This window comes from Camelina sativa, chromosome 11, assembly GCF_000633955.1.
Source record: "Camelina sativa cultivar DH55 chromosome 11, Cs, whole genome shotgun sequence".
NCBI lineage: Eukaryota > Viridiplantae > Streptophyta > Magnoliopsida > Brassicales > Brassicaceae > Camelina > Camelina sativa.
Genome location: NC_025695.1, coordinates 23,712,970 through 23,728,678, shown reverse-complemented (window position 1 = coordinate 23,728,678; position 15,709 = coordinate 23,712,970). Strand labels below are relative to the sequence as shown.

The window sequence follows — 15,709 nt, the reverse complement described above, 5'->3', positions numbered from 1 at the left end:
AGATTCGAAGACGAATCTATTGTTAGAGGGAAAGAATTATAACGCCCGTATCCAGAGAAATATGAAATATTGGATTTATATCGGGAATTAAAGTGGACCCGACCCGTTTTTTTTTAAATAAATAATAAATAAGCTACAACTAGTGGTTCCATACCCACTAGCCACCTAACCACAATCACAATCAACAGCGGAAATAACCAATAATAAACCAATATTATATCATAAACAATAACCAAATATCAAACATCAGGAAACATAAAACCGGCAACCTAGAAATGTTTCTAATGACCCAACTCTAGCAACCTAGCAATGCCAGACAACAACCAATCGAGTCCCTAGAACATCCTCCTCTTCATTGCCTTGATTCCACGATCACACTTTGCCTTTACCTGCACCACAAACACAAATTGCAATGCATGAGTATTTAATAAACACTCAGTAAGGCAATCCTCCCATCTACTGGGCTATACACACAAGCAATAGAGATATCTATAACCATCAACCAACACTCAACAAACAACAAATAACAAACCAGGACTTTGCATCGACCGACACCAACATGCATCGACCGACACTCGCACTGCATCGACCGATGCATGCTCGACATAACACAAAAACCCTAAGGTTTTACGCGCCTTCCTCGCACTTACATCGACCGACGCACAGAGTGCATCGACCGATGCAACATGCCAAGCATCGTGTTCCCCAAAGCTTCTCGCTGGATCTTTGTTCCTGCAACCACAAAACTCGATCCCAAGCCACAAGAAAGCTTTCTAACGTCCCAAATAACCATCTAACAAGCCTAACAACACATAAACAAGAAGATCAGAGAAGCTCTAGCTTAGATAAGCCATGGTCCTGCACTTACCTTTGTCAAGACAAATCTGAACCTTAAACCAACAAGAAAACACCTCCAGGAAGCTCCTACAACGATCCCAGCTACAGATCTCTACAGGAACAACTTCCAATCTCCAGAAATTATCAAGAACACTCAAGAACACTTAAGGAACGTTTTCTCCCTTTTCTTTTGTCTCAAAAACGGCTAAACACGACTAATGAGACAAAAATCGAGTTAAGGGTTTTTCCTAACCCAAAACGGGGCGTTTAACTTAAGTCAAACCGCAGAAAAACGACCTTGCATCGACCGATGCACCTACTGCATCGACCAATGCAATCCCTAACCCGGAATTTCGGTTCGCGGGTGTTACAATTCTCCCCCACCAATATAGATTCGTCCTCAAATCTCGAACAACCATCGACCAAAGACTCTCGTGCGACCGTCTCCACGGCCTGCACTCCTCCGACCAAACTACGAAAGGTCACCTCTAGGCGATAGACTCACGCTCCAGGCATTATTTGCTCTCGACTTTTGGACTTTCCTTTACTCATAGGCCTAAACCTTGAGTTTTTATTGGTTCCTCATCAGACCTAAGTCTGCATGCCATAATGTTGGCTCCTCATCGGGCCTAAGCCTGCATGCCATAATACATAAGGAAAAATCGAACACTCGTCTCTCGGGTTGCCACCCTACAGCGCGCCCCCGGATCGTCATCCGAAGTCGATATACCAACCATACTCCCAAGCCACAAAGTCTCAGAATATGGAAGTACTAGGAGAACCGAAGTTCCCCAAGAGTCGCGAGCAAACAATTCTGAACACGTCTGAGTCCTATTCCTATCCAGGTTTCCTTCTCGTGGCTCCCGTAAGACATCTCAATGTCCCACCAACCACATATCCCCTCACTGGGATACCTCATGACCACACATGAATCATCTCACTGCCACAAGGGCCACCACAAAGGCAAAACAAATGTCCTAAACAAGACCGCCACCAAGGCCAAACAAATGTCCTANTCAAGACAAATCTGAACCTTAAACCAACAAGAAAACACCTCCAGGAAGCTCCTACAACGATCCCAGCTACAGATCTCTACAGGAACAACTTCCAATCTCCAGAAATTATCAAGAACACTCAAGAACACTTAAGGAACGTTTTCTCCCTTTTCTTTTGTCTCAAAAACGGCTAAACACGACTAATGAGACAAAAATCGAGTTAAGGGTTTTTCCTAACCCAAAACGGGGCGTTTAACTTAAGTCAAACCGCAGAAAAACGACCTTGCATCGACCGATGCACCTACTGCATCGACCAATGCAATCCCTAACCCGGAATTTCGGTTCGCGGGTGTTACAATTCTCCCCCACCAATATAGATTCGTCCTCAAATCTCGAACAACCATCGACCAAAGACTCTCGTGCGACCGTCTCCACGGCCTGCACTCCTCCGACCAAACTACGAAAGGTCACCTCTAGGCGATAGACTCACGCTCCAGGCATTATTTGCTCTCGACTTTTGGACTTTCCTTTACTCATAGGCCTAAACCTTGAGTTTTTATTGGTTCCTCATCAGACCTAAGTCTGCATGCCATAATGTTGGCTCCTCATCGGGCCTAAGCCTGCATGCCATAATACATAAGGAAAAATCGAACACTCGTCTCTCGGGTTGCCACCCTACAGCGCGCCCCCGGATCGTCATCCGAAGTCGATATACCAACCATACTCCCAAGCCACAAAGTCTCAGAATATGGAAGTACTAGGAGAACCGAAGTTCCCCAAGAGTCGCGAGCAAACAATTCTGAACACGTCTGAGTCCTATTCCTATCCAGGTTTCCTTCTCGTGGCTCCCGTAAGACATCTCAATGTCCCACCAACCACATATCCCCTCACTGGGATACCTCATGACCACACATGAATCATCTCACTGCCACAAGGGCCACCACAAAGGCAAAACAAATGTCCTAAACAAGACCGCCACCAAGGCCAAACAAATGTCCTAACATGACCGCCACCAAGGCCAAACAAATGTCCAAAACAGGACCGCCACCAAGGCCAAACAAATGTCCTAAACANCATAAGGAAAAATCGAACACTCGTCTCTCGGGTTGCCACCCTACAGCGCGCCCCCGGATCGTCATCCGAAGTCGATATACCAACCATACTCCCAAGCCACAAAGTCTCAGAATATGGAAGTACTAGGAGAACCGAAGTTCCCCAAGAGTCGCGAGCAAACAATTCTGAACACGTCTGAGTCCTATTCCTATCCAGGTTTCCTTCTCGTGGCTCCCGTAAGACATCTCAATGTCCCACCAACCACATATCCCCTCACTGGGATACCTCATGACCACACATGAATCATCTCACTGCCACAAGGGCCACCACAAAGGCAAAACAAATGTCCTAAACAAGACCGCCACCAAGGCCAAACAAATGTCCTAACATGACCGCCACCAAGGCCAAACAAATGTCCAAAACAGGACCGCCACCAAGGCCAAACAAATGTCCTAAACAGGACAGTCACAAAGACCATCTGTTCCGAAGGACCGCCTAAACAGGCACTCTGGCTAAACAGCCCGCCATAAAGGCCACACATATGACTAAACAGCCCGCCACAAAGGCCACACATCTGGCTAAACAGTCCGCCACAAAGGTCACACAATGTCTCAAAAGACCGCCACTAAGGCCACACAATAACGAAAAAGTCCGCCACTGAGGCCTCACAAGCCCCTCCAAGGCTCTCTCCACTAAAATGGACAAATTTTAACTCACATAAAACTTTCCATTTTTAACACTTTCCACTTTTGGAAACTCCAAGTTCAGGAAACTTTCCTCCAAAAACCCCGCCTCAAGGAAACTTTGTACCCCGAGCACCACCTCATCTTGTTACTTAGTCGCACAACCAACCACCCCAAGCGACCAAGTAAACAAGAGAGATGGGCTGGAATACTCCATTCGCACTCCAGCCACGGATTATAGATGGGACCAGGCTAGACAAGCTCAAGTCGCGGCTTGATTCTCATACCACTTCTTAAACCTTGCCTTCATCCTCGCCTCAGGCTCCCAAGTCTGCTCCTCAACACCATTACAGTCCCAAAGGACTTTCATCAAAGGAATCTTCTTCTTCCGAAGATCCTTAATCCTCCTCTCCAGAACCCTCACTGGTCTCACCTCCAAAGTCATGTTAGGCTGAAGATCCTCAGAAATCTTAGCTAACAACTGATCATCCTCACGGAGACACTTCCTCAACATAGAAACATGGAAAACCTTATGGAATGCACGCATAACCTCAGGTAACTTCAGTCTATAAGCCACTGGTCCAACACGCTCAATCACTCTGAACGGACCCATATACCTCGGACTCAACTTCGTCTCAGTCAATGACCTGTTCGGACCCCATAACATGGCCATCTTGACCTGTACGCATAACTCCTCTGCCGATCCTGAGCCTCCTTCATGTTCAGCTTGAGAATCTGAATCTTCTCTGAAGTCTCATGAACAAAATCTGCCCCGTAAATGCTCCTCTCCCCCACCTGAGTCCAGCATAACGGTGTACGACACGACCTCCCATACAAAGCCTCATAAGGAGCCATCTTAATACTTGCCTGATAATTGTTGTTGTAAGCAAACTCTACCAAGCTCAAGTGATCTGCCCAATGACCTCTTCAATCCAACACACACATTCTCAGCAAATCCTCCAGCGTCTGGATCGTCCTCTCTGACTGTCCATCTGTCAGGGGATGATAAGCTGTACTCATATACACCTTAGTGCTCATCTCTGCCTAAAACGCTCTCCAGAACACCGAAGTGAACTTGGAATCCCTATCAGACACAATGCTCGCTGGCACCCCANGCACTCCAGCCACGGATTATAGATGGGACCAGGCTAGACAAGCTCAAGTCGCGGCTTGATTCTCATACCACTTCTTAAACCTTGCCTTCATCCTCGCCTCAGGCTCCCAAGTCTGCTCCTCAACACCATTACAGTCCCAAAGGACTTTCATCAAAGGAATCTTCTTCTTCCGAAGATCCTTAATCCTCCTCTCCAGAACCCTCACTGGTCTCACCTCCAAAGTCATGTTAGGCTGAAGATCCTCAGAAATCTTAGCTAACAACTGATCATCCTCACGGAGACACTTCCTCAACATAGAAACATGGAAAACCTTATGGAATGCACGCATAACCTCAGGTAACTTCAGTCTATAAGCCACTGGTCCAACACGCTCAATCACTCTGAACGGACCCATATACCTCGGACTCAACTTCGTCTCAGTCAATGACCTGTTCGGACCCCATAACATGGCCATCTTGACCTGTACGCATAACTCCTCTGCCGATCCTGAGCCTCCTTCATGTTCAGCTTGAGAATCTGAATCTTCTCTGAAGTCTCATGAACAAAATCTGCCCCGTAAATGCTCCTCTCCCCCACCTGAGTCCAGCATAACGGTGTACGACACGACCTCCCATACAAAGCCTCATAAGGAGCCATCTTAATACTTGCCTGATAATTGTTGTTGTAAGCAAACTCTACCAAGCTCAAGTGATCTGCCCAATGGCCTCTTCAATCCAACACACACATTCTCAGCAAATCCTCCAGCGTCTGGATCGTCCTCTCTGACTGTCCATCTGTCAGGGGATGATAAGCTGTACTCATATACACCTTAGTGCTCATCTCTGCCTAAAACGCTCTCCAGAACACCGAAGTGAACTTGGAATCCCTATCAGACACAATGCTCGCTGGCACCCCATGCAACCTGACTACCTCCTTCACATACTTCTTAGCCAAGACCGCTGCTCCATCAGTCTTCTTAATGGCCAGAAAATGTGCTGACTTAGTCAACCTGTCCACAATGACCCAAATAGCATTAAACGTCCTGGACACTGGCAAACCTACCACGAAGTCCATAGTAATCATATCCCACTTTCACTCTGGAATGGGAAGACTCTTCAGTAACCCTCCTGGAACCTGATGCTCAGCCTTCACTAGCTGACACACGTCGCACCTCGCGACCCAACTAGCCACATCCTTCTTCATCCCGACTCAATGATAGTACCTCTCGAGATCAAGGTACATCTTACTCGCTCCTGGATGAATAGAAAACTTGCTCCCATGAGCCTCTCTCAAGATNTTCAATCCAACACACACATTCTCAGCAAATCCTCCAGCGTCTGGATCGTCCTCTCTGACTGTCCATCTGTCAGGGGATGATAAGCTGTACTCATATACACCTTAGTGCTCATCTCTGCCTAAAACGCTCTCCAGAACACCGAAGTGAACTTGGAATCCCTATCAGACACAATGCTCGCTGGCACCCCATGCAACCTGACTACCTCCTTCACATACTTCTTAGCCAAGACCGCTGCTCCATCAGTCTTCTTAATGGCCAGAAAATGTGCTGACTTAGTCAACCTGTCCACAATGACCCAAATAGCATTAAACGTCCTGGACACTGGCAAACCTACCACGAAGTCCATAGTAATCATATCCCACTTTCACTCTGGAATGGGAAGACTCTTCAGTAACCCTCCTGGAACCTGATGCTCAGCCTTCACTAGCTGACACACGTCGCACCTCGCGACCCAACTAGCCACATCCTTCTTCATCCCGACTCAATGATAGTACCTCTCGAGATCAAGGTACATCTTACTCGCTCCTGGATGAATAGAAAACTTGCTCCCATGAGCCTCTCTCAAGATCTCCTGCCTCAACTCCTCATCCTTGGGCCCACAAACCCGACCGTGCACCAAGATAGTACCATTATCTGAGACATGATACTCAGAATCCACATCCTTTGAGGCATTCACCAGCCTCAAGTCCTTCTCCTAAGCCAACCGCATCCTGCGCAGAAGATCTGTTCTATCAAGCGCTTCCAAACCCAACGGTTCCTGAGACACAGCACACAAACTCAACGCACCGATCTCTCCTACAAGAGACTCCATCTCATGCTCTTGAGCCGAAGCTACCCTCTTCCGACTCAGAGCATCTGCAACCAAGTTAGCCTTACCAGGATGATAGGCTATCTCCAAATCATAGTCTGCCACAAGCTTCATCCACCGCCTCTGCCTCAAATTCAGGTCGGGCTGAGTGAATATATACTTTAGGCTCTTATGATCTGTAAACACATGTACCTTTGGATAAGATCTCCAAATCTTCAGGGTAAAAACTACAGCACCCATCCCCAAGTCATGAGTAGGATAGTTGCCCTCATGCTTCCGCAACTGCCGCGAAGCATAGGCAATCACCTTCCCATGCTGTATCAACACACACCCCAAACCAACTCTGGATGCATTTGTATAAACCACGTAGGGTTCTTCCTGCTCAGGCAAAGCCAAACTGGAGTGGTAGTCAACATCTCCTTCAGGCTTGGAAATCCCTCCTCGCACTCCTGTGACCAAACGAAAGGAACATCCTTCCCTGTCAACTTAGTCATAGGACGTGTTTTGTTAGCAAAGCCCTGCACAAACCTCCTGTAATAGCCTGCCAAATCAAGGAAACTCCTGATCTCTGTGGCATTATGCGGTCTAGGCCAATCCCGGATAGCCTGAATATTCTTCGTATCTACAGAAATCCCATCTGCAGAAACTATGTGACCCAGAAAACCCATCTCACGCTGCCAGAAACTGCACTTGCGCAACTTGTCAAACAACTTCTGCTTCCGCAACTTCTCCAGAACTGCCCTCAAATGCACTGCATGTTCCTCAGGACTCTTAGAATAAACCAGGATGTTGCTATTTGATTTCTTTTTTGATTTTATTCCCTTCCATCATTCTTAAGTCCTATAGGTTTGATCCTATAGAATCTGACCCATTTTCGATGAAGATGATGAAAGACACGTCCTGGAACTCCTGAAACACGATGTTTATCAACCTCATAAACGCTGCTGGCGCATTTGTCAACCCAAACAGCATCGCTACGAACTCTTAAACCCATATCTCGTCCATCTACTTGACGAACCACACCGACGCTCCCCACGATGAAGTGATAAGATGTAAGAATCCCCTATTTTCTTCTTCAGCTCTACTAGACTAATAATCAAGTATGCTGACATCAATTCACCACCACCCGGATATCAACACCTCTTGTCCATCCAAGAACCTCTAGTAACTTGTCTCTTAAGGAAACTACCACAAGATAGCTTATTACAAAATTAGCTTCCCGTTTAGCAATTCTCCACAGCAAATCATCAATACGAGCGTAATAAAACAAACAAGTACCATACGTTTGCATATTCAGATTCACCGCATCGAATGCTTTGCAAGCCGCCAACTCAAACCACTTGCCTTGTTTCCCTTAACAAGCTTACTAAAACCTTGAATCTAGCAATCCTGTCCATCTCCAATGAACTTAATCCAACATCGTCGTAACGATTAGATTATCCTGCAATGAAGGCTTCTCGTGAACGTATGTACCTGGCAAACATGCCTTTCCCGGTTCATACCTGCTGCAACTCCCCTTCCCGGGACTCTAGCACCACCGGCCGCACAATCCTTGCGCAACAGCCACACATTCATGACCACTCTGGTCACTAAACCCTGACCCACTAGTCATCACATCCAAAATCCGAGATTAAACCACCGTCAATCCCTCGAGGTCTACATTCAATCGTTATGTTTATACTCACGTCCTAGGCATTGCTTGCTCCCAACTCCTCCACCCTTAGGTCGCAACCTTTGAGCCATACCGATCTCACTCTCAGACCAGCGTCTTTGAGTTATACCGTCTCACTCTTGGACCACAATCCTCAAGATCTCAGTATGAGGGGAACTACTCATCCCCTCAGGGGAACATCATCCCCTCTGCCACTCTCGGAGCCCCCAGCCCCTTGAGCTATCGGTATTCTAGAGAATCACCGTCCCCTCAGAAGCAACAATCCTTAACGACTATAAACATCTCCCGACCAAAAGTACCTCCTGTGGTCCGAGTATAACATTGCAATGTTACACTTGCCCACTCAACTTCTCATATCAACCTAGATTACCCACTAAACAAAGAAGTATCCAACCTAACTCCATATGACCACCTATCTGCCCCTCTAGGCTCGATACCTCTCGAGAAGAATCTCGTACCGATCATCTACAGCTGCTCCATCCTCCTAACAAAAGATGGATAGTCCTCAACATCCGCAGCCCTCGGCTGCATCCCGCCACATACAGTACACTGGAGCCTGCACTAGTACCCCTCTCGGTAACCGCTCCCACAGCACGCCAACAGATCCGCCAAGCGATTATCTCGACCCTGGGCTCCACCTTCTGCAACCCCACACTTGGGTTCCCAGCACCCCTGGCACGCTCAGCGGATAACCCGCTCTGGTCACTCCTGATACGCTTGCGATCCTACGGCGTACCTCTTCGTGGAACTCTGGAACACACACTCGCTGGCTTCGGAAACCCGTCCGACCACGACCACGACAACGCCCACGTCCATGACCAACAACTCAAACACCTTTAACCACTGCACCTCCAAAAACAGAGGCTAACAAGCAATCTTAACATAACACAAAGCCACAAAAACATAAGCTCACCGTGGAATCTCATTGAAGGCTCGAAGAGGATGTTCTAGGACTCCATGCCACACACAATTAACTAACTCACATAATTAATCAAGAGATGCAATCCCAAACATCTACAACACAAAGCCTAGTGAACCCAAACCTAGAACCGTAAGGGCTCTGATACCAAACTGAAACGACCCGACCTATTTTTTTTTTTTTTTAAATTAATAATAAATAATAATAATAATAAATAAGCTACAACTAGTGGTCTCATACCCACTAGCCACCTAACCACAATCACAATCAACAGCGGAAATAACCAATAATAAACCAATATATTATCATAAACAATAACCAAATATCAAACATCAGGAAACATAAAACCGGCAACCTAGCAATGTTTCTAATGACCCAACTCTAGCAACCTAGCAATGCCAGAAAACAACCAATCCAGTCCTTAGAACATCCTCCTCTTCATTGCCTTGATTTCACGATCACACTTTGCCTTTACCTGCACCACAAACACAAATTGCAATGCATGAGTATTTAATAAACACTCAGTAAGGCAATCCTCCCATCTACTGGGCTATACACACAAGCAATAGAGACATCTCTAACCATCAACCAACACTCAACAAACAACAAATAACAAACCAGGACTCTGCATTGACCGACACCAACATGCATCGACCGACACCAACATGCATCGACCGATACCACATGGGGATGCATCGACCGACACAAGGGATGCATCGACCGATGCAAGTTACACATGCATCGACCGACACTCGCACTGCATCGACCAACGCATGCTCGACATAACACGAAAACCCTAAGGTTTTACGCGCCATCCTCGCACTTGCATCGACCGACGCACAGAGTGCATCGACCGATGCAACATGCCGAGCGTCGTGTTCCCCGAAACTTCTCACCGGATCTTTTTCCTGCAACCACAAAACTCGATCCCAAACCACAAGAAAGCTTCCTAACGTCCCAAATAACCATCTAACAAGCCTATCAACACATAAACAAGAAGATCAGAGAAGCTCTAGCTTAGATAAGCCATGGTCCTGCACTTACCTTTGCCAAGACGAATCTGAACCTTAAACAAAACAAGAAAATACCTCCAGGAAGCTCCTACAATGATCCCAGCTACAGATCTCTACATGAACAGCTTCCAATCTCCAGAAATCACCAAGAACACTTAAGGAACGTTTTCTCCCATTTCTTTTGTCTCAAAAACGGCTAAACACGACTAATGAGACAAAACTCGAGTTAAGGGTTTTTCCTAACCCAAAACGCGGCGTTTAATTTAAGTCAAACCGCAGAAAAACGACCTTGCATCGACTGATGCACCTACTGCATCGACCGATGCAATCCCTAAACCGGGATTTTGGTTCGCGGGTGTTACATTTATTAACTTGATCGATTAATTGATTAATACAAAAAATGGTTTAGTTAGTTATTGATTTAGCTAATTTTTGGTTTGATTAAACTAAACCTCAAAATCCTAATTCTCTTAAGACATGATGCCTCTTATCTTTTTTTTTGTGTAGCTCTTTGTCGTTGCTGCTCAGAGAGAAAGAGGGAGATAGAGTTGACTTTGTCGTGGGGTGTGAAGGAGACGAAGAAGGGGAGAAAGTGTGACTTTGGTGTGTTAGGCAAGGAAGATAGAATTGTTAGGGTTTGGGGAAAGAAGTTTCGGTATAGCAATAGTACCCAAATGTAATGAAATTTGGTGGAGTAATACATAAGCCTTGTATCTAGATTCTACTTTTTACAGATTTGGATTTGAGCTGATAATTGAGGAGATATCTGTAGTTTTGTCAGGTGTTTTGTCTTAGACGTGAATTGAGACCAGCTGAGATTGTAAGTTCGATCGTGGTCTCGTCTATTATCTGGTCGGCATGAGATTTTGGCGAAGCTCCGTGACGTCTAGGGGTAGCTTTTCACCGTAGGGATTGGATAGTTAACGGTTTGGTTTAAGACTGACTGAAGGTTTCTGTTCTTTATGTCAGTTTTGTTTCAAGGTCGTTTTGGTTGTGTGACTTGTTGTAGGATGTTTTTGGGCTGTTTCAGATGCAAGGAGAGTCTCTCCTGGTTGTTTTTTGTTGTTTGAATCATCTTGATAAAGTGAGTGCGTGACCATGAGATTATCTGTGCGATTGGATCATATGACTTGTTTTGTGTGATGATGTATAGGTGTGGTGAATGTGTTATTGGGTGTTCTGTTTAATTGCTGGTTTCTTATGTTTTATTTTCGGTTATATTCTTGAATTGCTTGTTTGTATAGCTCGTAGATGGAAGGATTGTCTCACTGGATATTTTTGGTAATACTCATGCATTTCATTGTGTTTATAGTGCAGGTAATGTGTAGCGTAGAATCATGGCGATGAGGAAGAGTATGATCTACGGTTTTGGTTTTGTGATGTTGATTTTTAATGTTGTGTTGTTGGAAGCTTAGATAGATATACGTTAGGTTGTTGATTATGTTTTATGTTGCACTGTTCATATTGTTGGTTTGGTAATTATCGGTTTATGTTGTTATCTCGAACTGATTATAAAATATTTAATTATATTATTATTATAAAAAGAACAGTTCGGATTGTTTTACTTTTCTTAGAAAAGAAAAAGTTAATCATATTCGTCAGTAGTGGGAACAAAATTGAGAATTGAAGAAGATTTGATGTCATTTTTTTCTATCCTATTCTATGTTCTTCTAATAAAATGTTACAAAATATAATTGTTGGAATTATAAAGAACGATTTAAAATCTTTTACATTTCTTGAACATCTGTAATTTACGTCTTTAATTTTTTTTTGAACCACTTTTTTTTCCTTATGTCTTTTATTCTATTCAATAAGATTCTATTAAATTATTTTGTTCAATACACCTCCTATGTATATCTAACCCATACTAAAAGAAAAAAAAAAACAGATTTGCATCAAAATCACAAATGGTCTTTAATGATTCAATTTCTATTTAATTGAAAACAAATAAATAAACAAATAAATATAACCATAACAAACAAGACCTAATCAAATGATAATATAGATTGCCCCCTATAGAATTGTATTGAACAAAACCGAAGTTTGAATACACAGTTGAAATGTTTACGTAAATGTTCAAAACAATTTTTACAAAACGTTGGGAGTCTAACCTAAAGTAGATGTATCACCATCCATATTTTCCCAACCATGATGTTTCTCTAGAAAATTAAATTTTCCAAAACAATCAAAACGTGAATGAATGTAAACATCTAGAAAGTTTATAGTTAAGAAAATAATCACCTAACTAATACGTACAAACTTGTTGTAATGGGCATAATTATAACCAATAGTATAATATATATTTAAAATGAATCCATCATCACTATATATTTGAAACATTCGCTTACATACGTTTTGTCCAAATTAGAGAGATTAAGTAACTCAAGAAAGATTGAAGTTAACACAAAACACAATGATGATCCTAAGGCTGGCTCTAGCGGCTGTCATCTCTGCCTACGCAGCCGCACAACCAGCCTCAACGTCGTCGTCGCTTGTAACTTATATATTCGGCGACTCTCTAACCGAAGTTGGTAACAACAATTATTTGCAATATTCCCTAGCGAGAGCAGACTTTCCATATTATGGGATTGATTTCTCTGGTGGTAAAGCTACCGGAAGATTTACCAACGGTCGGACTATCGGCGATATCATATGTACATTATATCTCTCTCTTTCTCTTTTTACCTATGCTTCTAAATATATGTGGCCATGATCTATATTTTTGTTTATACATATAACTTAAAGTTAAAATAAGTTTTGATTTTGGTTTTGTTTTTTCGAATTTAAATGATTGTTCGGTTTTTATACCCACTGTTACGCATTATTTATAGTTTTGGTTTTCGATATTCCTACTTTATAGAAATACGCTAAAACTCCACAAACCATTTCTAATCTATATGTTAACATCTCCAAAAACATATTTCTATGTTTGTTATAGCTACAAAGCTTGGGATTCCATCGCCACCACCATATCTATCATTATCACAAAACGATGACGCATATCTCAGTGGTATCAATTACGCATCTGGAGGAGCTGGAATTCTCAATGAAACTGGCATTTACTTCGTATTACTCCTCCTTTTCTATGCATTGTTTTAAGAATTTAATTTTTTAAAGTATTTTAATATTGTATTATTCTATATTCATCGAGCAGATTCAAAGGCTGACGTTCGATGATCAAATAAATTGTTTCAAGAAAACTAAAGAAGTTATTAGGGCGAAAATCGGAGATCGAGCTGCAAGCAAGCATGTCAATGATGCCATGTACTTCATTGGTTTGGGTATAACTTTAACTTTAAACCACTTGGTTTCATCTATAGCTTCTTCTTCCCTTTTTATTCATTTTGTAGAAAGCATGTGATTATATAATTACAATCACAATTACTAGAACTTGCTTCTTTTTCATTTTGAATAGGAAGCAACGATTATGTAAACAATTTCTTGCAGCCATTTATGGCAGATGGGCAACAATATACACATGATGAGTTTGTCGAACTCTTGAGTTCAACCCTACACAACCAGCTTACGGTATTCCCAACAACTTCTACTTCCATTTTCATTTTGGGATATATTTGCTCTATTTTTCTTTCGTTTTTGTTTTTTAATCAAAAATTTCAAAACAGAGATATTCGAGTGAACAAATTGGTTGTCCTATACTGCCCTTTTTCTTATTATTATTGTTGTTATTAAGGCAAAATTCTATTCTTTTTGTCCTACGTTGGAAACTTTTTGTCCTACTTTGGAAAAGTTCATGGTGTTTAAATCTCGTACGTCAAAGGCTTAAAGAAGTTTGTATATGCATGGGTTGAAGCATTTCTCTATGTTCTTTTCTTCCTAATGGATTTCCCTATTTTCCTAGTAACAAGTTTTTTTGGTCATATTATATCTCAATTTTAGTTACAGTGTCGCTTTGAGGTATGTATTATATAACTATGGTTCCTTAGTAAATGACTACAAATGTTAATTAAAATTAAAAAGGTCAAAGACATTTATTTGATTAATCTTAAGTTTGAGGTTATTGTGTCTATAGTCAAACCATGAAATGACTTAGATTTTGTGGAGCAGACAATATACAAATTAGGAGCGAGGAAGGTAATATTTCATGGGATAGGCCCATTGGGGTGTATCCCATCTCAAAGGGTGAAGTCGAAGACAGGCATGTGTCTGAAGCGTGTCAACGAATGGGTATTGGAATTCAACTCAAGAACGACGAAGCTTCTTCAAGATCTCAACAAACGCCTCCCTGGAGCTAAATTCGTCTTTGCCGACACTTATCCCGCAGTTCTTGATCTCATCAACAATCCCACTCACTACGGTAAAAAGAAAAAAGAACTCTTAGCCATTTCTTGGATTCATAATTTTGGATAATTTTGTTCGATAACGTGTAAATATGTGATTTTACAATGAACGCAGGGTTTAAAATAGCAAACACGTCGTGTTGCAATGTGGACACAAGCGTTGGAGGTCTTTGTCTTCCCAATTCCAAGATGTGTAAAAACCGTAAAGACTTTGTCTTCTGGGACGCATTTCATCCGTCCGATTCGGCTAATCAAATCCTAGCCGATCATCTCTTCTCCTCTCTTCTTTCTTCCTCTTCTCCTTCCCCTGCTCCTAAACCTGGTCACCAGTATAGTATTTACAAAAATAATTAACATTAAACCAGTTTCTAGTTAAATTGGACCTGCTTGCTCGATACATGTGTAATTAGGACAAGTGTGTGTGTCTTGTTAGTAGTTGTTACAAAAAGTATTATTTATTCTGAGGTAACTGTGGTTTTGTATGTTCGTGTTTTGGGTTCCTAAAGATTGCGTTATAAATTAATAAAGAAAATACTTTTTCATACAAACAGTTAGATTTTAATGCTTAGACATTGAGTAATTCTCACTCACAGTGGGTACACCTTGTTTTTTTTTGTTTTTTGTATAAAACTAAAATGTAGTGAAAAAAATTATTTCGTAGAAACAAGCCATTATTCATATATATTGTCTATTTTCACATGCATCCCAGTAATAAAACCATTTGATTAAGAAATGTTATGCTGTAACAACTTAAGAATAAAGAAAAATAATTATTTTATGTTGTATGATCATATAAAAAATCAGACGGCATACCGCATATTACTTTTTAGTATTTTATTGTATTTCAGATGTAATAAATAAGAACTAGAATATGAGTCGGATTGAAATTTCTTTTGTAATTTTGTAATTTTTATTTAAAATATCATATATGTGATTATTTTATTTGTTTTAAAAGTTCTTTTTGGATGAAACAATATGCCATGAAAAAATAACATCTATTTTGTAAAATATATTTATGCTGAATATGATTTATGAAAATA

At 42.2% G+C, this 15,709-nt stretch overlaps 1 protein-coding gene across 1 annotated transcript; it reads left to right on the top strand.

The window, feature by feature from the left end:
• LOC104724128 (GDSL esterase/lipase At5g37690) lies at positions 12,705 to 15,138 on the top strand. Its single transcript, XM_010442577.1, has 6 exons — positions 12,705 to 13,025; positions 13,310 to 13,437; positions 13,526 to 13,652; positions 13,787 to 13,899; positions 14,437 to 14,686; positions 14,785 to 15,138. Exons 1-6 carry the CDS (start codon positions 12,785 to 12,787, stop codon positions 15,021 to 15,023), a joined length of 1,098 nt encoding a protein of 365 aa, XP_010440879.1. The 5' UTR covers positions 12,705 to 12,784; the 3' UTR covers positions 15,024 to 15,138.